A 26,710-nucleotide genomic window follows, 5' to 3' on the forward strand; every position below is an offset into this window, starting at 1 on the left:
TGTGTGTGATCTGCCTGCTTGGGCTATTTAGGGTTCTAGGGCAATTAAGAAATAAGTGCAGTTAAAAATGTTTTGAAGCAATTTCCAGCATATTCTAGATCAAAGTTACTTCATTGGTTCATGCACTCATGGTAAAATAAAATAGAAAAAAAAAATTATAATCTTTGGGGTATTTTTTTCCTCTTTGGAAATTGAGGGTTTGGTGTAAAAATCATTGGTATCATTTCAGCATTAAAAGTAAAGGACTTTTTAGTCATGTTTTCTGCCATGCATCATAGATTACTTTCTTCAACTTGGCAGTAGAGGCCTTGAGTTTGGAAGAGCTTGGCCAGATGGGTTTTCAGCACCTTCTGCTTCTGTATTGATATCTTCAGGGCAATAATCTCTCTTTTGCATGTCGTTAGTTGGGTTTTCTCATTTACTGACCTCGTTCACTGAAGAACGTGGTCTGAGGAAATTAGGTTTAAAATGGTTCATGTACTGAGGGAATTTTTTACAGAGGCTGATTGGGTGGGTGGGGACAGACTGTTCTGCTAAATCTGTGCATTTTTCAAAATAAGTTTCCAAATAATTTTAAAATAAGTTTCCTTCCATGTGCAAGGAAATGGTTTGTTGTTGTCCAGCAGTAAGCAGAAGAAACCCTTGACTCCAGACAGCACAATGCAATTTCTGGAAGACTTCTTAATCACACTTGTATTTTAATTGAAGAATTAATGGTTCTGCCTTCTTTCTTAGTGTATTTTGGACCTTGTTTCCTTTCCTCTGTATTTTTTTTTTTCCAGACTGCTGCGGGAACAGTGGATCAGAGCCAAATACGAGCGAAAAGAGTTCATCCACAGTGAGAAGCAGGAGCCTTATTCTGCAGGTAGCAAAAGACACTTCTGGCAGATAAGTTGTTTGATGTCCAGCACCTTCCATTTTCTTCCTCTCTGTTCTTATGTTCTTTATGTTGATTTTTGCCTGTATGTCATTAGGTAGGAGAATTAAGTGTGGTCTTTTGCAATAGATGCCTCCTGGCATTCCCTGTATTTGGTTTGGGATATCAGGAATTTTAATATCTGATAGAAGCAAATCACCCCCTGGAGAAACCATTCATCCCAAGGATCTTTGACTGTCTTTCTACAATTCTTGAGGTGTCAGCAGTGGGACTTGGTCTCCCTGTGGCACAATCAGTGTTTTGCAGTTGCAAAGGTGCAGCTCATGGGACAGAGCTCATTCCAGAACTCATTCCAGCACTGCCAGCAGGGTGACAGTGGCCTTGCAAGGGGCTGGGGTAGTAGAGCAGTGGATTGGATGATTTTCTTGCACAAGGGCAGTATTTGAAGAGGAGACACAGAGCTCAGCTGTGTTTGTTGTGTGGCTGCACCAGCATGAAAGTGCATGAAATTAGCTGGGTATTTCTTTGCTATATGTAAGTGGCATTTAATTTATTCTGCATATTAAGTAGTTGACACCAGCTATGTGCTCGGATGACTCTGGGATAATTTTATTAGCAAAGACCATGTTGCAGATTAAAGGTTAAAATATTATTTTCATGATGCTTTTCAAGACTAATAATATGCAGGTAGCTCCAGCAGTTTGCTGTTATGAAAACCACAATTAAATTCTGACCTCATATATTCTCAATTTATGTTTGGAGCATTTCAGCTCTGCTGTATTGTGTACATGAGGCACACAGTGTGTGGGGAGTATCCATATTCATAGGGAGTACATTATGGCATTTTTATTTTAGGTTTTTAAAAAAGGTGTCTGCTGGAGTTGGACATGTTCTATTAACAATAAATAGTTTGATTTCTGAGATAATTTTGGAATGTATCTGCCAATGTGTGTATAATGCTCACCCAAGAATAATGTTTCCAATTTCTACCATGCAAATTCTGGATATAAAAGCTCAGATTCAACCAGGTGCTTGAGGAAAATGCATAATTTTAAGCACATGATGAGTCCTTTCAGCTCCAGGAAGAGTGTGTACCTGGTTAAAGTGAAGTAGGTGCTTCAGTGCTGTGTGGGAAGAAGGGCAGCATAGTCTGAGCTCTCTGAAAGATATTATAAGAAGAATTCAAAGGGGAGTTTATTTTAGCAGCGTATTTTGTAGGTGTTCTTCAGTAATGTGGCTGCATAATATTTAACTGCACGCTGAAGTGATAGGGTTTTCTCACCTCTCTTTGAAGTTCAAAAGCCATTAAATACAGAATAGAGGAGAAGAGGGTGAGCCATTTTCTGTCAGCAGTGCTTTGGGAGGAGGAAGGGAAAGGAAGGAGGCTGCTGGGCATCCTGTAAGTGGTGTGGGAGTGATTTTGGGTTGTGCATTGTCTTGGAGAATGGCAATATCTCTAAATCCAGTGTAGGAGCCACACAAATAACCTGTACAACCAGGATGTCTTTTGTTGGTTCTTCTGGACAGTAAATCCCCAGGGGAGCTTTGGCCAGGCTGCTCCTCCTTAGGGAAACCAGGTTGATGTTCCAACAGAACAAAGCTGGTGATGCTCTCACCAAATTTCAGTGCCAAATTTCCCTTCTGCTGCCCCATCACAGCCCCCAGTTCTAGAAATCCTCCTGTCCTTCACCCCGTGCCAAAAAGTGCTCCCTCTTCCAGACTGGCCTGCAAATCACCTGGTGATGCTGTTTTCAGCTCTTGGGCTCTTAGGCTGGGAGTTGGTTGTGTCCTGAGAAGGGAAAAGGGAAAACCCTGAATCCTGTAGGAAGGCAGCACACTGATGTCACAGAATCATTTAGGTTGTAAAAAACCCAAAGATCATTGAGTCCAACCACTACCCCAGCACTGCCAAGGCCACCACTCCACCATGTCCCCAGCAGAGATGTTCCCATGTGTGTTGAGGCAGTTCCTGTGTCATTGCAGTGAGATGGGAGGTTCTGTCACTGTGCTGCTCATGGTGCAGAGCCTCCTGTGCCTGTTACAGGTGATAACACAAGATCTGGGCTGTTCCTTTTTTCCACTGTTGGCCTGAGCTGTCTGTGAACACACCGAGGTGGCACTGACACCTGGGCACCCTCCTGCCCTCCCCACATCAGGTTTTGTCTTTCTGGAATGTACCTGTATCTCTATTTCTTCCTAGTGCTGTCTCAGATCATTTTTCCTCACCGCCCTGAATTCCCTGGAGCCGTGTTAGGTTACCAGTTTCTAAGCATGAAACATTTTGTTGCTAATAGAAATGTCAGTATCCATTTTCTCATGTTTGCTGGAAGATTTAATTCCATTTTCCAATCCCAGGGGCTTTTTTGCATTCTGATATTTGTTCAATAATCACATAGAAAAATAGGAAAATGCTATATTGGAATAGTTTTGAGCAACATCCTATTCCAGGCAGGCTGATGAAACCCCAGTCAGAAATTCAGTGTCTCAGAATATCCTTTGGGGAGAGACTGTCTGGAGCCTGTAGATGCCAAGCAGAAGCTATCACAGCTGAACTGGCAGACTTAGGAGAAATGAGCCTCGGGACAGGAGTGTCAGATGTGCAGGTCAGAGCTGAGAGTCATGCAGGGAAGCCTGGCAGGAGGATGCAGCCAAATTCAGCTGCTGGGGAGAGGTATAAAAAAGAGGCAATGTGAGATGCAAAGGCATCAGTTGTCCCAAAGGGTCTTGCACATCCCCCAGACTGCTGGGAAACATCTGTCTCAGGAGATACAAAGGGATCTGCCAGGTAGCAGAATCAGAACTGGGAAACAAAACCACTTCCCATGTGCAAAAATCCCCAGTGTGGACAGTGCTGAGCATTGAAACTCTTGAGTCTGGGAAGAGCTATGGCTGTGGATCCATGGCTCTTGGTTCAGTCCCTAAATGAGATGTCCCCTCTGGGGGATGTGCTGGTTTATGTTTACTCACAGCTGCTTACCCTTGATGGGAGATCTCAGTGGAAATTCCTGTGAGGGAGTTTTCAGAGAGTTCCTTGCTCCTCCAGGAAGCCTTGGAGCACAAGCCCATGTGCATTCCCAGCTTTCAGCCCCTCTGCCCCCAGTTAGTGTTTCAAACTCGGATGGTTCTGTTGTTAATGAGTATATCAGCACCATTGATTTTAGTGTGAGGAGCTGGTTTGGATTCAGATCATGCAGAGAGATCAGTGGAACAGTGATTAAATGTTCTGGTGATCCACTATTGATTCTCAGATTCACCCTCTTACACATTTGAGCTCTTCATTCAGCTGTAGTGTGAGCTAAACAATTTGTTTGCCCTAGCCAGACTTTATGAACCAAAACATTATTCACACCCCAGCAATCCCAATTAACACCATGGCCACATCCCTTTCCTAGCACTGCATTTCTTGTACAACAGCACAGAATGATACCAGTTTTGAGACTCTCACATTAATGTGTTTCAGGTTGGCTTTTTCCCTTCTGGTAAATGAACTGGCAAAATTACTGTCAGTCTCCAGCTAATTGTCCCTTCTAACAGAGTTTAATGGGGCATGGGTGCTGAATTCTCCTAGAACCAGGGGATGCTTGTAATTGCCATCCAAGTCTGGATCTGTATCTCAAGGCAATTGCAAGGCTTGATAAATTTTAAAAATATTTTGATCAGTTTAAAAAATCTTGGATGTTTTGTGTCTCAGGCTACAGATGAGAGAATGGCCAAGAGGGCATGTGGCCAAGAGAGAGCAAAAGGGAATTGTTTGCTCCTTTAACTTTGACTTCACTGCTTTCATTCATTGGCCATGGAAAGTCATAACTCCTCAGCTGATAAAAATTGACCTAGGTGCCATGAAAATGTTGGAGGAATCCAGAGTTGCACCAGGTGAAGGCTTAAACCCTGTCCTTTGTGGTGGGAGTGGGAGGGCTGTGATTATTTGACTGGTAGTTCCATAGATGGGTGGGATGTCCTCTTGGGTTGCAGAGTGAGATAATATGGTGTTACTGCAATCTGAGATAGGCTGTGAGCTTCCACTGAAGCTGCTGAAAAAGCTGGAAGATACAGGCAAATTTTGGGCATATTAACAAAGTCAGTGGTGATCAGGGCTTTAGTCTCTGTTGGAATGTATTCCTGTATTTATAGCACTGTGGACTGGATCATATTGTCACTTTTCAGGTGAGCTGGGGTTTATTCAGGCAGCATTTCTCTGAAGGTGCCTATTTGCTTGTACTCTCTTCTGTCAGCACCCTGAGGATTACTTGGCTTATGTGTTGTTTCCTATTTGTCTGCAAATACGATGGCAAAATAAATTACGAGACATAAAAGAACACCCTAAAATAGTAAAATCTGTTAATATGCACTTTCCATTCCATGATGCTCTTGCATAATTTGGGCAGCAGGCTGAATTAATTTTCCCCTGCACTCACACAGTTGGAAGGAGCTCTGACTGCAAAGCACTGGAGAAAACACACGGGACACAAAAACGTCCTTTCTCAGTGTGAGGAAGAGACTCTTATTAGCTCAGTCTGACCTGCAGTGATGTAATGCAGTTTATTTTTGGCCCTCATCAGACAAAACAGTGAGCAGTGTTGCAGTTAAAACCCAATTATTTTAACTGACAGACCTCATCCTCTGCTGTCTCTTACCCCATTTCCTCCAGCTAGTGGAGGGCTGTGGGTGTCAGAGCGACAGCAGCTCTGCCCTGTGTTTTTTCACCACCTCACAAGCAAATTACAGGGCTGAGCAGCACCCAGAGAGCAAACCAGTGCTAATGGCAGCCTCAAAGGGCACAGGGTTTGCTGCACACCAGACAGCCCAAAGCACTGAGCAGAGAAAGGAAGCTTCAGCTCGAGGGCTCCTGGTGCCCTTTGCTGAGCCCTGGACACACGTGGATTTTAAGGAGGTGCTTGTGCAGAAGGGAGTGTGAAGCCACAGGAGAAGCATCCCCTGCCTTTGCTTGGCCAGCACATGTGGTGAAGCCCAGGGGTGGAGGTGACACGGGGACAGGAGGGGTGGTGGCACTGTGGGTGGGGTGATGGGTGGCCAGGGATGGGCAAGGTCTTCTGGTCTGTGGGTGTTTGCAAGAAGAGAGGGTGAGAGTGGAGGGGACCTGCAGGCTCAGGGGAGCAGGGCAGCTTCTGTGCAGCCTGCAGGATTTTAATGCTGCCAGCTGGTGGGTAAAGCAGTGATAAGAAGTGCTCTGCTCCAGAGAGGGGTTTTCTCCAGCCTCCTGTCACAGACACAGCCTTACCTGTGCCACTGAATCACTGCCCTGCTCGGGCTTGGTGCAGCTCCCTCGCTGCAGGGAAAAACAGTTGAACCAAAAGGAAGAAAGGTGCTGGTGAGAAGGTTTTAAAGAAAGAGCAAAGCTCAGTTCAGGGCACTGCAGCCATATCAGGGTTGTGGCAGCAGACTGTTCCCAGATTTGGGCTCCCATAAGAGGTGCAAGAGAGGCAAGGGATGCTTTTGGTTTTTCCCTGCCTTGCCTGAGGTGAATCTGCATTGCTCCATCAGCACTTGTGCTGGTTTATGCTTGTGTGGGTTCATCCCCCTTGACGTGGGACACTCCTCCCTCCCACTGGAGCTGCTCCATGGTCAGAACATCACTCCCATGGGTAGGGAAAAACCCTGTGGGAGTGACCAGATAAGGGTGAGACACAGCTGTGGTGTGAAACCAGCTCCTTGCAAGTGGGGAGAAGTGCCATAGGTGCTTCCTGTAGCATCCTTTAACTGCTGACAGGACAGCAGGCACACATGTTAAATAAGAGTTGAACCAAAACTCTGTGCTTGCTGAGGTGTTATCAGCTAAATCAAGAGCTGCTTTTAGCCCTGGGAAGGATTTGAGCCAGCTCATGTGTGTGGTCAGGATGGGAGCCAGCTGCCATCTCAGCTTCTCTCATGCAGACCAGCTTGAAGATTTATTTCACTGTTGTTTTTCCCCAAGTGCAGCCCACATCCTTGGCTGATGTTCCTCTTTATATTTCCACCATCCTCAGGGCAGCTCTCCTGGTTTTTCCCAGGTGAAGGTCTGAGGGTGGTCAGGGTGATGCTGTGCTAAGTTCTGCACAAACACAGAGCAGGATGGGTGGGTGTAAGGTGAGAGCAGGCAGATGTCCCTCAGAGGAGAGGCAGTGCCCCACTGCAGGCGTGGTTCTGCAAAACGCAGGGATGAGGATGATTTTTTAAGTGTGTAAATTATCCCATTGCTTTAAAAGCAAGAAGGGGTGGAGTGTTCAGCAACTACAGGGAGCCACATCTGGCTGAAATTATCCAGGATGCTGAGAAGCCAGAGGGAGAGATGGATGAACAGTGCTCACATAAGCCTTGGTTCCTTAGGAAACAGAGCTCACAGGAGCCATAAGAGAAACCAGGAGATAAAAGCAACCATGTCGAGGGTTATCAGCAGCATCTCGCTGAGTTTGTCCTGGGGAGAGTGCCATGATGCAGAGCAAGGTCACCTGCCTGGCTTGCACAGGGAGGAACAGGATGCAGGAGCATCCCAGTGCCTTTCAGGGTGGTGTTTTCCTGCTTTGGGGTTGGTGTGTGTATGAAAAAATTCACCATCATTTCCATGCTGGGGCGAGGCTGGCTGTACCTGGTGCAGGGCAGTGCTCTGCCTCTCTGACCTGACAAGGTACAGAAATACTTCAGCATCTATTTTTTTTGTATCTTTCTCTTAAACCTTTCCTCCCTTCCCCCAGTCCCTTATGAGCTTACAGCATCTCCTCGTGCTAAAAATAGCCTTTGGTGTGGCAGCAAAGCCGCCGTGGCTCCGCCTGCCCTTTGTTCGAGGGGCTGCAGCACCAACCCAGTGTCCAAATGTCCGAGTGTCCAAATGTCCGAGTATCCGAGCAGTTCCACCTGCTCCTGTCACTGCCTTTACGATGGCAGCTCGGAGAGGTTTGTAATTGGGCTGTGAGCACTTTGTTGGACAAATTCAGTCTCCAGCCTGAGCTCCCTGCTCGGTGTTGGAAGTGGTGGAGAATCTGTGCAGAGCAGTGTCTGTGCTGATGGATCCAAAGCTGAGGGATTTCTGGGGAGGGCAGAGAGGTTGGAAATGTCTCTGTGTAAACAGCAGGTCATATTGGACTCTGAATACCAGAGTAAAAGCTTTAGTGCCACGTAATGCTGCAAATTCATAAATGGCCTTTAAAGCCCTGGCTGTGTTATGTGTCTGTAAAGTGAATAGTATCATGCAAATAAAGAGTTTATTTTCTTCTTATTCTGCTTTTTTGCTGGCACTTTTCCTGTAATGCCAGTGGCTTGCCTCCTGATTTACACCATATATAGAAATGTAGAAAAAGCCTAATTATAACTGACTCTTTTAACATTTTGTGAGTTGAACTCTGAGGATCCTCAGAGGCATCTCCATCCAAAGGTCTGAGTTTTTCAGAAGTTTCTGTGAGTGTAAATCTCTATTTAACCTCAGTGCAGATGTGGCTGATGGGCAAACAGAGCTGTCAAAAGCTTTAGCAGGCCTTGATCTTAGACCGTAGAGAAGAATTTTCAATATAAAGAAATGAGTTAATTTATTTCTACTTAATAGCCTCAAAAAGAAGTTGCAGCTTGGCTCTGACTGCTTTTTAATGTCACTGTTATCTGATGCTAGTTGTAAAATGGATTAAATTCTCTTCTGATGCTTGAAAGGCTCAAGTATTAGAGCAGGGCTTTGAGAGAAGCTCCATAATTTTCTGCTCTGTCCCTCACTGATGGGAAGTGCTTGTTTTTGTGATTCAGGGCAGCAGTGTGCGTTGGGAAGATGTGGCTGTCACGGGGACTGTGGAGCATCCCTCACTGTGGAATGCTTTTTTGTGCTCTCTTAGCCCCTCTCTCCCATCCCTGTGAGAAGATTCCTCATGGAATCATAGACCTGGAGATGGAAATAAAAAAATAATGGCAGCATGGTTAAAAAGCAGCAAAAATCAGGGTAGCCTGGTATTCTGTTGAGAGCTCATGTTGACTTTTGCCAAGCAGAGATTTGGGCATGGAGGAGGAGATGTTTTGTGGTAGAATATCATGACACCAACTCCCTGCAGTGCATGTTGGTGCTTGGAGTGCTTCTGGGATTGCATCACTGGTGTTTCTGTTAAATCACCCTTTCCAGTAAATTCCCAGTGATGATTCTGGGATTTGGCTGAACCAAAGCACCAGGTTTGGCTCTTACGGGATTTCAGCAAAACTGGGTTACAAATCAGTCCTGCCCTTGTCTGGAAGGGCTTGGCTGCAGAGTCCCAAAGTTTCTGCCTTTTCACTCCTCCCAGCTGCCCCCAGGAGCAGCTCCTCTGCTGGGTTGTTCCCAGGGCAGCTGAAGGTGGGGCTGATCTCTGACCAGGCTGGATTTCTGTCTGAATGAGGAGCACAGGGATGCTGCACCTCATTGGCACAGACCTCTGCCCTGTCTCAGTGTCCCAGAGGATCGAGTGATTGGCATCACAGCCTGCAGCAGGCAGGGACTGTAGCAGGGAATTTGGCTTCTTGGCTGGGTTTTGCAGCCTGCCATGAGCTTGGTGCTGGGCAGGTTCTGCTGATGCTTCTCTTTGGGGTGGTTGGAGCAGTGGGGAGCATGGAGGGAGGCATGCAGGATTCAGGCCAAGTGTCAGTGGGGCTCTAGCCCTCTCCAAAAGGGATGCAACCCCCACTGTTTGCTTTTCAAAGGAACATTTTAGCATTCCAAGGGTGCACAAGAGCATGATGTGCTCTGGGTGCTGTACAGATGCCCCAAAAAGCAGCTCCTGTCCAGAGAGGGTTTCATCAGAGGGCAGGTAGCAGAGGGCTGGGATGGAAATGCAAACTCTCCCAGCCCAGCACTAGCTCACAGGAGGCTGGTGTGCTGTTGTCAGGAGTGGGTTAAAGCACAAGCATCCCTCCAGCAAGCAACCTTGCCTGGCACGGAAACCTCCTGCTCATGCTGCCGAGCCACAGAGAGGCTTCTGTTCTCCAGCGCTGACATCAGCCGCCAGCCAGGACGTGAGTCACGCTGGGAGCCAGGCTCAGGGGGGCTGATCCCCCTCCCCACACCCTGCTCAGCCCCTCTGGGTGGCTCTGAGCCCCCAGGCTCGCCCCTCACCTGTGCAGCACCTGGTGTGTGTCAGGTGTGATGTTTGTAGCCCCAGGAGCAGGGCAGACCCTGGTGGGGGTGTGTGATTCTGGCATCTGTGCCCTGGCACTTGTGCTGGAGATTTTGGGTGCAGAAAAGGGGGTTGTTTGGTTCCTTTTTCCCAAAAACCCTTTTGTCTAATAGGAGGAAGAGTTTAAGATGGAAGGCTCTGGAGAAACAGTGAAATGGTTGAAAGAGGAAAGTCTACAGAAAAGTATGTTCAGTTGGAGCAGATGGGACACCCTTGCTGATGCTCAGTCTCCTTTTCATGTCTTCCCAGTATCATCCTTTATGCATTTAACATTACACAACTCTGTTTCAGGACTTGCTCCAAGAAACCTCTCCCCATGCTCTCTTTGGAGGTTTGAGGGAAATGCAGTCATTGCTTTAAAACAAAATACTGCTTCTTCTTCTGCCCTGGTGTGCCCTGGCACTGCTGCTGTGGGAAGTGGACAGGGGGTGATGCTCTGCAGGTCACTTCTGCTCTCTGCAGCCTCACCCAGAGCAGGGCAAAAACTCATGCAGTGAGTGAACAAATACTGAGCCAAATTGCTTTGGAAGGAAATGGATCCACTTGAAAAAATCCACTCAGGAAGGCAGCAGCAGATCTTATCCCCAGCCAGACTGACAGCACCCAGTGCAGCATCCTCAGCAGGTCCAGGGCAGGGCTGGGGAGGGAAGGGGATCTTCTGGAGAGCTGCCTGTGGTGAGTCCTGCTCAGCCTCACTCTCTGTCAGCAACCTCACAGCACAAAAGGTGCAAACCTCAACCCCAGACCTTGCTGCAGTGAAGACAAGGCACATCAAAGGGCTGAGTTTAGTTAACAAACTAACCTCAGGAGGAGGATACAAGGGTAGGTCACAGTGTTTATCTGACTATTATTTTTTCTCATGCAAGGGGAGCAGGCCTGTGACAGGGACCTGCATGTGGCATCTCTGCCACGCCAGGCTGTGCTGACATCCCCACAGGACTGCCATCATATGACCAGGAGCTTTCAGTGCCTTTCAGGAGCTGTGTGGAAATGCTGATTCAGACTTGGTACAAACCCCTCCGAAAGAGCACTGCTGCCTCCTGGGGCTCCGTGGGAATCAAAGGAACATACTGCACCATTTCCCAGCCTTGCTAAGGAGACAAAGTCACCACCAGAAGGCAAAGGAGAGGGCTCCAAATGCAAAAACTCCTCTTTTAGAGTTAAATTCAGTGCATTTTTATTTTTTCTATCTCTCTGAGCTATGGCAAGAGGCCAGCCACTGCTGTTATGCTTTCCAGGAAATCCATGAACATTGCAGTGACAAAGTGATGGGGCGGTGATGGATCTTACAGATAGCTGCTGTAGGAAGAAAAACATCTAGCAAAGAGAAATACTCTGATGTCTTCAGCTCCCCTAAAGCAGAACAGCATTTAGGCAGCCAAAAATTGCAGGTGAGGACCTGTGGGTCTGAATTTAGAGGAGGAAGAGCAGTCAGCCAAGCAAGGCGTTGGCAGCCAGCTCTGGGAAGGGGGAGCACCACTGTGAGCTGAAGCTGGATGTTCACAGCTAGTTTAGGATCCAGCTGTAATTTTAACAGCTGGTTCTGTCGAGCTGCCTTCAGCATAGCTCTGATCCAAGCTTCTATAATTAGCCAAGGAGCAGCAGCTCTCGTGCAAGGAGTAATGCAGCAATGCTCGATGCAGGGGAAGCAGAGCAGCATGGGAATGAACCTTGCTGAAAGGGGTAAGGGCTGCCCCATGAAATTTTAAATAGCTGGGGGTTGGTCTTTATTTTTTTTTCCATCTAAGGACCTTGTGCAAAGTGTTTCATTAGGGTTTCTTCCCCCCCCCTCAAAAAACCACACCTAAGAATTGTTGTTTCATTTTGTGTCATCCTTAACAGAAATATTTACATGTATCAACTCAAATCAAAAGCACTGAATTTGTGGTCAGTCTGAGGTCTGCTGAATTTGCTGAACTAGTGCAGTTTCTCATGGGTGAGGTGGTCTGAGCCCCTCCAGCCCCTGGCAGCTGAATTTTTGCCTGTGTTTTGGGCTTTGCTCTGGATGCTCCCTGGGGATGCCCTGAGCTGTCAGTGTTCCCTAGGAGAGTCAGTCCAGCTGGTGGGGATAGACTATAAGATCAATCAATGTGTGAAACACCCCAGCTATAATTATCTTGACTCACTCCTGTCCTTGAGCTTTCCCTATTTGAGGTCAAACAGCTTGAAATAGTGTATTTTTGATATTGCTCAGGCTGCCTGTTCCTGTAACCTTGAGTTTTTGCAGTCAATAAATGGACCTATACCAACTGGAGAGAGCTGGAGAGAAGTATAAGGCTTGTTCTCCATGTCTTGGTTGATAAATACTTAAAGAAAGAATGGGAGAACAATTCCTTTGTATTTCCTATGCTTCGTGAGGGTAGTTTTTGGTGCCCCAGGCCTGGTGTTTCTCAGTGATTTTATATTGTGCACATTCACATTCCCTGAGTAATGATACAGGACCAAAAGGCTGGGGCATCTTTCTTCCCCTAATGAGAAGGGAGCGGACTAGGAAGCAATAGGATAGCAAAGAACTGGAAAAGGCTGTTTTCATGGCAACTCGTGGTAGCTTAATTAAATTTCTACTAAAGAAAGATCCGTTTTCCTTTGGAGACCTGCGTAGGGTCGGGCGGTTTCTGTCTCTCACCAGATAGAGAACATTCTCCAGGGTGAGGTCATGTCTTTTTCTGGAGTTTGCCAGAGATGTAGCTGAGTTAGATCAGCCTCGACTCAGAGGCACCAGCATTTGCTGATGCTTCTTTCTTACCCACACCAGCCCATATCCACCTGCATTTTCTCCCTACAGTGAGCTCACCCGACTTTTCACCTTGAAATCTCCGGTGCAGCAGGGAAGGCTGCAGCAGAGTTGTTCACACCCCACTTCTGAGATGCTCACCCTGAAATGGGGCAGGGAGATGCCTCCCCAGCTGGGTAAATAGGACTGGATTTATAAATGCTGCTGCTGTTGAGGTGCAGACCCAGCAGCCTCCTCCAGTTCTGTAAGCAGGGCAGCCCCTGAGGGACATGGTTATGTGGCATAGCAGGAACAAACAGCATATCCCCAAAATACCTGAAAGACAAGGAGGCTGCTCAGCAGGGAGTGAATTTCAAACTTTTCATGTGCTGCAGAGGGTGGAAGAAAAAATTTTAGCCTAGCAAAGTCAGTGGGAGTTTCAGTCAATTATTTATTGAGGCAGAATTTAGCCTCGATTTATACAAATCCAGGAGTTCATTAAGTGGGATTATGCTGTTGCAGGGAAGGGGAGGTGATGGTTTTAGAAAGATCAAGGTGTGCAAATGTCCTTGTTCAACCTGGAGGTTGTGGCTGCTTTGGCAAATGCTCCTCCCTTGACAGCACAGCTGCCAGAGCATCGTGTGCCAGCTGATTTCTGGGACAGCTGGAACACCAGCAGCCAGGGAAGAAACGAGTCCTAAATTAAAAAATTCTCCTTTCCTGTATGAAGTTTTCACTGTAAATGCATTGAACACTCAGTAAAAGGCATTCAGGAGCCATTAGCAGCCCCGCAGCAGATCTGCTCGAAGCCATTTGGCTTTCTCTTCAAAGCAAAGAAAGAGGAATGTTAGGTGCATGTGAGAATGGGTTTCTGTGATTTATGGTTGCATGGAAATGCTGCCTACGTGGGGAATGCTTTATTCCAGGATGCCCCAGAACAGAGAGTCCTAAACCCATCTAAAGTCTGTGGTGAACTTCTCTGCTGACTTCTCTCCAGCTCTGTTGGGGGTTTAAATTCATCTCATCCTTGGACTGATCTGTGTGAGCAGCTGCCCAAGCTGAGGTTTTATTTGTTGTGTGGGGAAGAGACCCATCTAAAGCTCCTCAGGCTGGGAGACTGTTTCAGCCTGATCCCATAGGTGTGGTTTGAGGATGTCTGTGTAACACCCAGACCTTCAGGTGGCTCCTGGTGCTGTGCAGGTGTTTTGAGGTAGCAGCTCCAGGTTGGTGAAGGCATTGTGGAGCATGTGGAGGCTGCCAAGGTTCCTCATCCTCTTTCAGTGTCTCTTTGCTTTCTGCATGAGCCACTGCACTTGCATGTGGGGCTGCAGGTGGGTTCTGCCTCACCTTGCAGAGGTCCAGCTCAGTGTGGGCAGCCCTGGGCAGGGTGATGGTGTGGGACAGTGGCAGTGGCTCCTCCAGGTGCTGGGAGAAAAGCTGCAGGACACCTTCCTGTGTAGCCTTGGGCAAGTAACTCACAGTGGCTGCGGCGAGGATTTTTTGAAGTGTTTGTGTCATGCCCAAGGAGGATCCTTGCCCTGTGGTTTGGGAGTGGTTTTGCTCTCAGAATTCAGCTCCTGAAGCGAGCTGCTGCAGGATGTTATTGTGCTAGTACCACATGCCTGCCCTTAAACGCTTTCTCGCCCAGCTTTCCAGCTAAATCAGGCTTTGAGTGCACTCAGTGCTGAGAAATGGGATGAACATCACACTGGGAACCTCCCAGCTTTCATCTGCCTTTTATTATGAAAGACTGGCTTCAAAAGATCAAAACCTGAAGGTTATTTACCTGTAAGGGGTTTTTTTCTCCAAGCAGCCAGCAGCTCCCAGGTGGGTATTGCGAGGATGCCACTCGAAGAGGAAGCATTTGATTTCCAAGTAAAATTAGATTCTGCATTCAATTCTCAGCAATGTAAGTGCAAGGCTTCCAGTAAAGACATTTTCTGTAGCAAGGGGTTGTAACATCTCCCAGCAGATACAATCGAATTGTGCTGCTGCAGCCAGCTGTGGTCTTATCTTTAATATGTAAACACTTGCTCAGTAATTAAGTTACCACGGAAGTTGTAGTGTATTGATGGTCAATTATACGACAAACTGATAAAAGGGAGGATGTGGCTGTCTTCTTTATCAAACCTGCTATGCCTGCAGCAGTCAGGTGAAGACTTGGGAATTGTGCAATTTGGTGTTTGCTCCTGATGCTTGTTCCCAGCAGTGTTTTCAGGTGAGGTGAGTGCTCACCAGGAGATCAATATCACTCTCCTAAAAGAAGTTTTTTACTCTGATGAGTGTCCTCTGCACCACCTTAGCCTGCTTGCCCAGTGGCTGCCAGCCCCTGCTGCCGTGATTTCCCATTTCTTATCCCACTGATGGCTTCCCAAGCTCTGCAGAGGCACCTGAGTGTCTCATTCCTGCTGCTCTCAGTCGGCACAAGGGGCAAGAGGATCCCATCTGAGATCTCTCCCGGGAGGATGACTGACTGTGCTAATGTCTTTGTCACCTGAGAGCTGCTCCGTGGGGAATCATAACATGTGATTAAAGAAACCAGTTAAAAACAGCTTAGGGAGCTGGATTAGGTACATGATCTCTTATTATGGCTCCTTTTAGCTGACAACCCGGTGAAAGAAGGGGGGTCTGGATTACACGGAGAAACATCAGACTTGACAGGGGTGTTTTCTGACTGTTCAGCTTAGTGGTGTCATGTACAATTTTAATCAGATTTAAATACTGGCAAACATCACAGGCTTAATGGATTTCGGCTTTATTATTGGGGCTTTGCTTGGAAGCAATTTGGATTTTCAGCTGTGAGCCACCAGTGCAAGTGTATTCACGACTGACTAGGTCTGGAAAGCCAGGGAAGGACATTGCATTTAAATGCCACGGGTGGGACAGACCTCATCTTCTCTCTGTCAGCCTCAGGATCTCAGGGTGTAGTTAATCTCAGCCCCATGATCTTTCCATAGAGATGGATTTGGCTCCATTTTCCATACTGATCCAAGCAGCTGGGAACTTGAACCTTTTTCTATTATAATGGTTTTGTTGCTCAAGACGAAGCAAGATGATGATGTCTTTTTGCAGTGATCTGGAGAATTGGTTTTCCACGCTTGGCTTCACATGACCTGAAATGGTCTCTGTCCTCTGTTTTAGGTGACATGGGTTTCTCTCCTTGACCTTCCCATGGTGAGACTTCATCCTGTCTTGGTTGTGCCAGTTTGGGGTGATTTGTTTAGAGGGAAAACAGTCCCTGAGGACACTGACACCTGTATTTCTACAGAGATATGGTCCTGCCTCCAAACCAAATCTTTTGGGGTATCTTTTTTACATTGTGAGAGGAATCAGTATTGAAGGTGGTTTTTTAAACAGTTTTGACTTTGCTCAAAGGACTGGACCTGACTGTCCAGACTGTCAGGCGAGTTACCATTTCAGGACCCTGTTGGTCATTGAGGTCTGGTCAACTGGTTGGTGCTCTGGGCCCTGCATGAGCAGAAGAAACAGGAAAAAGGGAACATCAATCATTGCAAGTTCCCCTTCTGTCAGTAAAGGGAAGTGTGTGTTCCCACTCCCCTGTGTTTTCTGGGCCACCTCACACCACCAACCTGAGGTTTCATCTACTTCCAGCTCTGAGCTGAGCAGTAGTGAAGATGTTTTCCCTTAGAAGGCCAAGGAGATGTCTGTGCGATGTCATCTGAATCATCCACTAAATCCTGGCTTTCTGTCTGCTGTAGCCATTCAAGCGCTAATTGCCTTTGATTAAGTCAATCGTTTGCAGAGTGAGTGGGTTAATTGGGTATTGTGGAAGCAATCAATCTCATCAGCTGCTTGCATCCATGGCTGAGGCGACAATGCAGTGGGACAATAATTGTTTTATGAGCTCCTGGAAGGCAGCAGAGGCAGACTGGATGACAACAGGAAACCCTTCTCTGCAAAATGGCCTTTAGGAAAGGTAATTTGGATGCTAAGTGCTCGTTAAGAGAGGACTGATTGATTGGGAGCTGGGAAATTTTGTGCCTCTAAAACACGAGGAGATGGTTGGTGTGGGTGTGAGGGTGCTGCACTTGGGAGTCTTGGGGGTTTTTGCCTGTCTGGGTGAGATGTGAAGAGGATGTGGTGTCTTAACCAGGGAAAAAGAGTTGTCTTCATGGCAGGGAAGGGAGATCATTCCCTCCTCAGCCTGAGTGTGAGCTGAGCCATGCCAGGAGCCCACCTTGCCTTAGGTGCACCAAGAAGTGACCTCCCAGGTGTGCTGGGCTGTAGCATCACCCAACACATCCTCATTTGCTGCTTGCTGGGGCTTTCATTGCCAAATAACTAACTCTGCACAGGCAGCAGCAGCTCCTGGTGGCTTCTCACCTGGTCAGGTCAGGAGGACACCTGGGGGAGGATTCCCATCTCAACATCAAACCTCCCAGGTCCCTCCTGCCGTGGGGATGCTGACAGCTCCAGCATGGCTGTGTCTGCACTGCTCCACGTGGGGCTGGCAGGAAGTGTGGTATCCAGAGATGACTGAAGAATTATTGCAGGGAAGTTAGGAGCTCCTCAGCACAGCTGCAAACAGGCAAAAAAAACTAGGCAAAAAAAGCAATCTGCTGGTGCTGTGCAAGGTGCAAGCTCTGAGGGGTTGGACCAGCCTGGACCCTGCTTGTGTGTGGGAGGATCTGGACAAAGAGTGGTGCTTTTTCTCCACGAGAAAACTTACTATTCCTTGGTTTATGACTTCTATTGGAATGCAAATTATTTTAAAAATCAATTTGAAGTCATTGACATGACTTGCTTTGATGGTGGCTGAATGCTGTGGGAAGAAATGTTATAACTTAGAGCAATCAAACCAAACCAAATTTGCACTGATGTGGCCAAACAAGAGGTGCACAGTTGTTTTTGCAATCCCATTCAAAGTCCAGTTTGGAGGGAAAATATAGAATATGCCACCTTCTCCATCCAACCCTCTGACTGTGGGTTTATTTCAGAAGGAACGTCCTTCAGACTCTTTGTTTAAAAAGGAGGTTTTAACACTGGGTCAGAGGTGATGTGGGATGTCAGTGATTCTGCACTCAACTCTTTCAGATAATTATGCAGTTCCTTAACCTCTCTGAAAAGGTGGGCACACCATGTCCAGTGGGTGCCTGTCCCCTGTTCTGCCTCAATTAACATCTCACAGTGCTAATAGAGCAGCCTGCTCAGCTCTGACACACAGAGGAGTGGAGATACATACCCTGCAATTTTAGCAGCAAAGTGAGGGAATTGGGTTTGAATCTTCTCCAGAGCTCTGAATTGGGGTCAATGCACTTTAACTGCTGGGAGGAAGGAAAACTGCCTTCTGTAGGAGGAGGTGCCCTGCCTGAACTCTAGGAAAATGTGATTCTCTTGGATTACACTCACAAATACTTTTTTTTTTTTCTCCTATTCAGCCCCTCCATGCTTTGTCTTGCAAGAAACCACACAGTGATGTATTTGTGTGGTGTTGGCTCTGTTGCTGTGCTCAGTTTTGGGTACACTCAGGTTTCTTCTAAAAGCCTGGGACAGCCCTGGAAATGTCATGGGAACAAGTAGTTCTGGTGCCTTTTTCCAGGTGAAACTGTGGAATAGACAAGGAAACTGAAGATCAGATATTTTCCCAATTTATAACACCTTAAGATGACAGAAGCAAAGTCCATGCAGGTTGGTTTTTGCAAGCTAGTGGGTCTGATTGTCCTCCTTGCAGGAGGGATTTTTCTTCTCTGAGAACAAAGGCTAAAACTGAACAAGTAATTTTGGGTACTTTCTATAATCCACATTCTCAGAGACCAAAACCCCCATCATTAACTAAGCACCAAACAGCTTTCTGAGGTGGGGAAGTAGCAATATCCCTCTTCCTTAAAATGGGGAACTTGAACCAAATGCTGGTAGAAGTCAGGTGGAAAGGTGGTGGCTACAACAGATGTTCTTGATATAAAACCCTCTCCCTTGCTTCCTCTGCAGCCTCTCAGCCAGGGGAAGGCTGGGCTACACTAGAGCACCCAGTGGGTCCTAGTGGGTGGCTTGGAGGATCTCCAGCCCACCTGAGCTGTCAGCCAACTTGGTGACTCTGTTTTTGTTGCCCCCAGTTTTAGCTGTGGGGATGAAGTGAGTGTGGAAGTGACAGTTCCTCATTTTACCTTGGCAAGCAAACGGGTCAGGAATACCCATTTGGGCTGTGTGGTTTCAGGTTGTATCTTGTGCCATTTGTTGGCTGACTGACACTGCTCAGTGGGGCTTCTGCAGGTGTCACAGGTTTGTGCCAGAGCAGCCAGTGATCAGAAGCAAGTGGTTGGTTTTGCTCCTTGGCAGGTGGCAGAAGTGATGCAGGCAACGTGACAGCAGCAGTGTTGGCAATGTGACAGTGGCATTTCTTTAGCAGGTCTTCCCCAGGTAGTGCTTTTTGCACTCATGGTTAGGTGCTGGTGATCCATGGGGTGATGGCAGGTGGCTCCATCCCTCTTTCTGTGCCTTGGGAGAGGAAGCAAAGCTGGTGACACCATGCTGATGGTCCAACAGCAGCAACCAGCAGGTGGTGTAGGACTGCTGGTCATGTAGCTTCAACAGAAGCAGAACAGCAGAATCACTGAACCATTTGGGTTGGAAACAACCTTATAGACCATCCAATTCCAGCCCCTGCCATGAGCAGGGACACCTTCCACTATCCCAGGTTGCTCCAAGCCCCATCCAGCCTGGCTTTGGACACTTTCAGGGATCCAGGGGCAGCCACAGCTTCTCTGGGCAACCTGTGCCAGGGCCTGGCCACCTCTCTACATCTGAATGTGAGCAGGTACCTCTAACCATGTTGCTAAGGTGTTGTGGCACATGAGACAAGGAAGAGAGGGTTTCTTTTCCACCTCCCATGCCCTGCAGTATGAGATCTACTCCCTGTTGAGCCTCCTGCAGTTTTGTTTCTCAGCACCTTCTCTGGCTGTTTTCACAGCCCTTGAGATCAGGACTGTGAGGACACATCCTGCTGACACACAGTTTGCCTGGGGAACCTGTGTGGGTTCACGTTGGGTTCAAGTCCTGTTCACGGTGGTTTGCACTGATGGATGCTGACAGGGGTGCAGGCAGCAGGTTTGGGCAGAGCAGAGGAGCAGCAGCTCCTGAGGATGCAGCCCTGGAGGGAGGAAGAAAGAAAGAAAAAGAAAAGAAGCAAGCTAAAATTTGTACCAAAGTACACTGAAATCAGCAGCTGGCTTTGTCAGAGCAGCCAGGAGCTCTTTTGCTGAGGGGGTTGTCCTGGGAAGAGCTGACATGTGAACCACAGAAGTTTTGTTGTGTATTTCCAACTCTTCCTTAGAGTGAAATTGAGAACCTGTCTTTTTAACACAAGAAGTTGGAAAGATGAGATCAAAATGATGAAATGTCCTATGTAAGAGGGCAGGGAAAATTGGGTTTCCAGCCTGATTTTGACCTTGGCTCACAGCCTTGTGCTGGGCAGATCAGCAAACCTCTCTGGACTTCTCTCTCTTTATATATAGCCATTATGGTGCCCATCTGCCAGGGTTAAGTGTTAGGTGGACTTTACAGATTTGCAATGATTTGAGATTATCTTTGGGGAGGCGCAGTGTAATTTTATTCTTCATCCCTTAAGTGCTAAGAATAATAACCAAAAAACAGTGTTATAGAGGGGAGCAAGTAGAATCAGGAATGCCTGCAGCATCCTTCACCAATCCTGTGTTTGTAATGGATGAATGAATGGGTGAGACCCACAGCCAGGAGCTGCCCAAGGTGAGGCCACCAGGAACTGAGCTCTGTGTGCTCCACTCTTGGAGCCAAGAAAAGCCCAGGTGGGGATTCCCTAAGGAAAAGGTGGGATTTCCTCCTGCATCACCCCAGGTTTGCATTTGGAGGTATCCCTGTCCTATTGTTTGATGCCCTTTCCTCCAGGCCAGCTCTCCCCAGCCTCTAGGAGACATCAGTGTTCCTCAAATGCCAGGCAGGAGAAGCTCCAAAACCCTCTCTGCTGCTCAGCTGAGTGAATAGCAGCAGCTTTTGAAGTGCTCTCCTGCTGCTCCAACTGGCTTGGCATTAAAGCCCAGCACCTTTCAGGAACAGAAACCACTTGTCCTTGGTTTCCAAGCCCACACTCTGAGGAAAAGCTGCTGCACGTGTTGCCATTCAGGGGAGCAGTCAGCCATCACCAGAGCCCGGCAGCATCTCTGCTTCACATTCCAAATCTGCCACGTTAGAAACAGATCAGCTGGGCATCACCTCCTGCCTGTCTGTCTGCTGTCACAGAGACATTATTCCTGCTCAGCTCCATCCTGTACAGCCTGCTACAAGCTACAGAGGGGTTTGCTGATAGAGCCTGGCGGGGAGCAGCATCTGCCTCTGTGTCAGGCAGAGCTTCATTTCCCCGGCAGCTCTGCCCTGCTGGGGACACCAGCACAGCAGCCTGGCTGTGCCTGCTCTGCTGTGTGGTGCAGCTGCCCTTGGCTGGGCTTTGGTGCCTTCCTTGGCTGCTTTCCCTTTTTCCAGCTTGGGGTAATCCCGCTCACTGTGGGTTCTTTCCTTTCTGACACTGTCCTCCAGCAGGGCTTTTTGCTAGAAAGGTTCCTAGCAAGCCCATGGTGGGATGAGGTTGAATTGATGGACTGGATGAGCTGAGGCTGCTCCTGGCTTTGGGGAGGACTGTCCCAAGCTGGATGGGTGGGGCAGATAAAAAAATTTGTCTTGTCATTACCCTGATGTATCCAGGTCCCCTGGGATGCTGGACTGGTGCACATGGGTAATGATGATGATGCTCGGGTGGTGTGGAGCACTTCTGCACTGGAGGGATGGAGAGAGCTTGGAGGTGGAAGGATTAGGCAGACAGTGGTGTGTCATCCCCCAGTGCTGGCTGTGAGCTTGGGATAACTGAGGGTTTGGAGTTTCCCATCTGCATCTCTGGGCAGTGACAGGGTGGGTTTTTGGGAATGCATGCAGCAGGAGCTGCTGGATCCCACAGGACAGGGGAGCACACTCTGCCTGGGCTGAGCAATAATGCACAGGGGAGCCCTGCAGACAGCCTTGGATGTCAGAGTGGAAATGTCTGAAGCACAATCTGTTGGAAAAGAGCGAGAGCAGAGTGAGAAGAGCAGATCTGAAGGAGAAAGCCTTTTTCATTCATATCTTGAGCAAAACAGCCACACACTTGGTTTGCTTTGTTCTGAAGTCAGTTCTTTTCTTTACCCTAACTCTCTTTTCAAACACAGCATTTTATCCCTGGTTCTCAGTCACTCCTTTCTGCTGCAGGGTACCGAGAAGGATTTCTGTGGAAGAGAGGACGTGACAATGGGCAATTCTTGAGCCGAAAATTCGTGTTATCAGAGAGGGAAGGTGCTCTGAAGTACTTCAACAAAAACGATGTGAGTACCTGGGCCTGCTGCGTGCAGATGGGATCACAGCTGTGGGAGCACCCTGGAACACCTAATTCCCATGGCACCAGATGATTTATACAGCTTCCACCAGCACTGAGCCCCTAGCTGCTCCAGGACAAGAGCACCAGGCACAGCTCACCCTTCCCTTCAGTGGGTTTGCTCTTGCTCCACCACCACAGCCATGGAGAGATGTGAACTGGCCAGTTCACACATTCCTGCTCTTTTTCCCTTTTAAAGTCCACAGGGCTATTCTCAAACCACCAGCAAAGCAGTTCTTCTCAGCTCTAGCTCTGCATCATCCAGCCAACATGGGTTTCATATTGATGACTACTTTCTGATGAAGGTGTCACCACCTCACAGTGGTCACTGGGGTCTGAACCCTGGCATGCAATCCAAAGGGAAAGCTCCCTGGTTTTCTGTCTTGGTGTCAAGCAGTGTGGAAATATTTGTCTTTTCCCCCGGAGCACATTTCGTTACTGTGAGAAACGGAGCTCTTACCCCGAAAATTGCATTTGTGATGAATGGATGGACACTCCAGTATTCTGCACTATGTTCTGAGAAAGCCAAGGTGTTTCCTGTGACCTTTGGGTCTCCCCTGACCATCACAGCAGAGAGCAGCCCAGGCCCAGCCACAGCCATTTTTCCCAAGCAGTTGATGCAACTGTGGTGTCATGATGAGCCAGAGGAGAGGAACATCCATCCTCACTTCTCCATGGCTTTGACAGCACCACCTTCCCCTTCAGCCTGGTGTGTTGTGGTGCAGTTGCAGCTCATGGAGAGCAGAGAGCCAGTCCTTGCCGAGGGAGAAGTGAAAGTCCCAGCAGTCCTATTCAGTCACTCTGGACTGCTCTGATAGTTCAAAGCTGCTTTGCTTCGTTGTTGGCCACAGCTGTGGTGGGAATGGTGCTGTCTAGACATGTCCTCTCTGCTGGGATTTCCCCACCGTGGTCACCCAAAGGGCCATGTGTCCACAGCAAGTCCCCAGGTTCCCACAGCAGCTCTGCCACCTCTGCCAGCTCAGGGTGCTGGGGACACCATGACTCTCTGCTGGCCCCTGGCCCTGCCCTAAAACTGCTGTTACCAAGGGGCTGGTGTGTATTTGTTGGGATGCTTTATTCACAGTTGCTGGACTTCTCAGTGCAGTCTTGGAGGGATGTTCAGCTTCCAGAGACACTTTGTAGGGAGATGAACAGAGCTGCAGTGCTGCCACAGGGTGCACATGGAGTTGGGAGGGCCTGAGCCAGGCTCCTGTTGGGCTAACCCAACAGAAATGGGCTGTGAGGATTATATTTGTCCTCTGAAAAGAAAGTTCCTGGTTCAGGAGGCAAGGGGAGGAGCAGAGTCAGCAGCCAGTGGCTCATGTGAGAGGAGGGGACAGATGGGGACATGGACATGGTGCTCCCCAGCTGAGCACCTGGGTCTGGCATCAGCAAGAGGATAATCCTCCAGTTTTTGGGAAAAGAATGAACTGTCTGTAGGTGCTGGAGAGCAAAAAGCATCCTGGCCTGTCAGCAGTCTGCCTTTTTTTGCATCTCAGCTGAATTTTGCAGAAGAACAGAGCATTTTTGAGGCTGGCAGGAAGCACCCATTGACACCCGAGCAAAGTCTCAGATATCTCATCACCAAGTATTTTTGTGGGCTGGGATTCAGGTGTTTTTAGCTAATGGCCTCAATCAGGGCTTTTTTCTGACCAAGTGCACTGCTTTCTGGTTGGAAAGCCAATTCTCAGGCGTTAGCTCACTCAGCTGTGTTTTCCAGGCAAAAGAACCCAAAGCGATTATGAAGATCGAACACCTAAACGCGACTTTCCAGCCGGCGAAAATCGGGAACCCTCACGGGCTGCAGATCACTTACTTGAAGGACAATAGCACAAGGAACATCTTTGTCTATCACGAAGATGGCAAGGTGAGGGTGTGAAAGGGAAGGTTTGGGTTCCACCTGAGGGCTGGTGCTGCTCAGAGCCTGTGGCACACCAGGTCTAACCGAGCTTGGAGGGTTGAAGGGAAGGGATGGGGATACAGGATGCAGGACCAGCTTTGGGAATATTTGTTGTGTCCTTCCAAGCACTAAAGTGGCAAACTGTGTCTTCTGATGAGATGCAAATGGAAGGAATTGGTGTTCTCTACTCCAAGCTGCAATAAAAGGATTTTTCAAGGCTCCTCAGTGTCCAGAGAAGGAGACAGGGTGGGGAGCAAGGAAAGATGAGGGGACTCAGTCCAAAGACTTGCAAAAGGAGAGCAGACTGGAATGTAGAAGAAGCAGGGAACTGTTGTTCTGCCTGTCTCATACTTCATAAAATGCAAATATTCATGTTTGTATTGAAACAAATCCCCTTGCTTGGGTGCCTCTGAAGGGAGGTGTGAAGGAGCTCATGGCTCTGGGGTGGTCATTTGTAGGTCCATGGGAGCTGCTCCAGCAGATCTGCTCCCAGACATCCCCTCCACACCCAGTGCTTGTCACCAGGTGCCTCTTCAGCACAGCACAGTGTCACTCGAGCTGCTCTCAGGTCCCCCCTGGCTGCAATTTAAACCAGAATAAGCAGCAGCTCTTTCGTGGGAAAGCTGCATCCCAGTGTTGTGTCAGTGTCTGTGGTTTGCTGGTTTGCTCAGCCAGGCTGTGGGGAATGCAGTCAGGGCTGTGCTGGGCTCTGGGCTTTGGGTTTCAGCTGCTGAGGTTTCTGCTGGGGGCTGATGGAAGGAGCAGTCCTGCTGGTCCCACACGGGGCAGGATGTGCTCTGATGAAATCTCACAATGACCCAGCTGGATTTCTGTCAACTTCCCTGAAATTGCTCTGTCTCCTTGGCTGCACAAGGGCTGCAAGGAGATGAACCCCCTGGAGTAAACTCCTGCCCTGTGGGACTTGAGGCTGCCCTGGGACTCACCCATGGTCTCCCCCAGTGTGCCCAGTGTGTCCTCCTGGACCCCAGGGGTGCTGCCTTTCTGTGATCTGAAGTGGTGGAGCCTAATTTAGGCTCCTGTCTCACATTTCATGGAATCTCAGAAAGATTTGGGTTGGAAGGGACCTTAAGCATCACCTTGTTCCACCCCTGCCATGGGCAGGAAAACCTTCCAGGTTTCTCCAAGTCCTGTCCAACCTGGCCTTGGGCATTTCCAGGGATCCAGGGGCAGCCACAGCTTCTCACAGCTGTGAGATTATCAATAATCCCACAGCTGGGATTATCAATATTCCAGGAAGCAATTTACTGCTGGAAATCAGTGAGGGTTTCAGCTTCTGCTTTTCTGCAGGGTGAAACCCTACATCACATCATGATCACAGAGAAGACCCACAGGTAAATAAATAAATACATAAATATGTATATAACTACCCAATTGGTGGCTGTCAGAATATTTAGACATTACAGTTTATTGTGAATTACCTCCAGCCTGGTTTGGTTACCATTAACTTCAGGAGTGAATTCCTCTTGCTGATCCTCTTTGTGAAGCTGTCTGGGGTCCCCTTAGGAGCTTAGGGTAGGAAAGGAAGTGATAAGTGAGTAAAACCTCAGACAAGTAGGTCAGAGTTTTCCAGAATGTTGTTTGTCTATGTCCTATTATGTTTTGGGCTTTTTCTTCCTTTCAGCTTGAAGTAGCTTAATAAACCAAAGCAAAAGTTTTAAATTTTTGAGGATGGCTATTTACCACATTAGACCACTTTTGACATACCCCCAATTCAACTCTTTAAAACTGCGATTTCAGAAATTTCCCATATGAGCCTTTCCCCCTGACTCTGTCCATTTTTAAAGCATAAAAAGTTTAAATCCTAGAGAAGGCCAATTTCTCCTCTGATATGGTCTTTCCTGCACTACAGCGACCTCACCTGAAAGGGTTGACAGTGCTTATTTTGGGATTAAGTCTGGCTCATTGAACTTGTCTCTGATCTGATGTGTGAAGCTTCACATGCATCAGTGACAGCAGGACAGCTCAGCATCCTCTCCCTGTGCTCAGCATCCCAGGCAGGGCAGCTCTTCCTCTCCCTTCCAGCATGACTTTCCTTTTCCCACAGTCTCAGACCACAAGGCAGTGTTTGAGTGCTCCCTGTGTGGATCTCTTAAAATTAATGTGGCATTTCTCAGCAAAACCCTCAGAGGTGTACAGCACAAGCTCTTGGGTCTTACCAGAGATGAATGAATACATGAGTGTAAAACCAAAGAAATTATAAAGCAATTATTTTGCAGGGGAAAAAAACAGAGAGAGATTTTTGCCTAGGAAAGGGAGAAGTGCCAGAGCTTCTTGGACTTCAATATCACTGTGGCTGTCCCTAAAGGACTCACAGACACTACTGATAGACTGGGATACAAGAATAAAGAGATATTTAGCTACTCTTTCAGCCAAACATTGAAGTATGTTGCTAGAATTTGGGGGGATGCAGGGCCAGGGATAGGTGGTCAGGCTGCACCAGCCAGCACGAGCCAAGCCGTGTTTATAAGGTCAGCTCAATGTCTCAAATGCTCATCTGGGGCTGGTTTTGCCAGTTCAGAGATGTGTTTAAATCCTTCCCTCTGCAGAAAGCCCCTCGGTGCTCCCTGGAAGCTGCAGAGCTCTGCACACATCCAGCAGCCTGGAACAGCAGCTGAATGTTCCCCATCCTTACCTGCTTGCTGGATTCTGTTTTTTAGGATTGCTGCTGCACTGTGCCCTGTCACTGGGGCCA

At 48.0% G+C, this 26,710-nt stretch overlaps 1 protein-coding gene across 1 annotated transcript in view; it reads left to right on the top strand.

Moving 5' to 3' along the window:
• Positions 1-26,710, top strand: part of ADAP1 (ArfGAP with dual PH domains 1) — a 48,290-nt gene that overhangs the window by 17,766 nt on the left and 3,814 nt on the right. Inside the window, exons 4-6 of the mRNA XM_085074623.1 lie at positions 783-865; positions 21,935-22,047; positions 23,818-23,964. Coding sequence (XP_084930749.1) covers positions 783-865; positions 21,935-22,047; positions 23,818-23,964 — 343 coding nt within the window. The remainder of the gene's footprint in view (positions 1-782; positions 866-21,934; positions 22,048-23,817; positions 23,965-26,710) is intronic.

This window comes from Lichenostomus cassidix, chromosome 14 (assembly GCF_008360975.1).
Source record: "Lichenostomus cassidix isolate B80296 chromosome 14, HeHo_3.0, whole genome shotgun sequence".
Lineage (NCBI taxonomy): Eukaryota > Metazoa > Chordata > Aves > Passeriformes > Meliphagidae > Lichenostomus > Lichenostomus cassidix.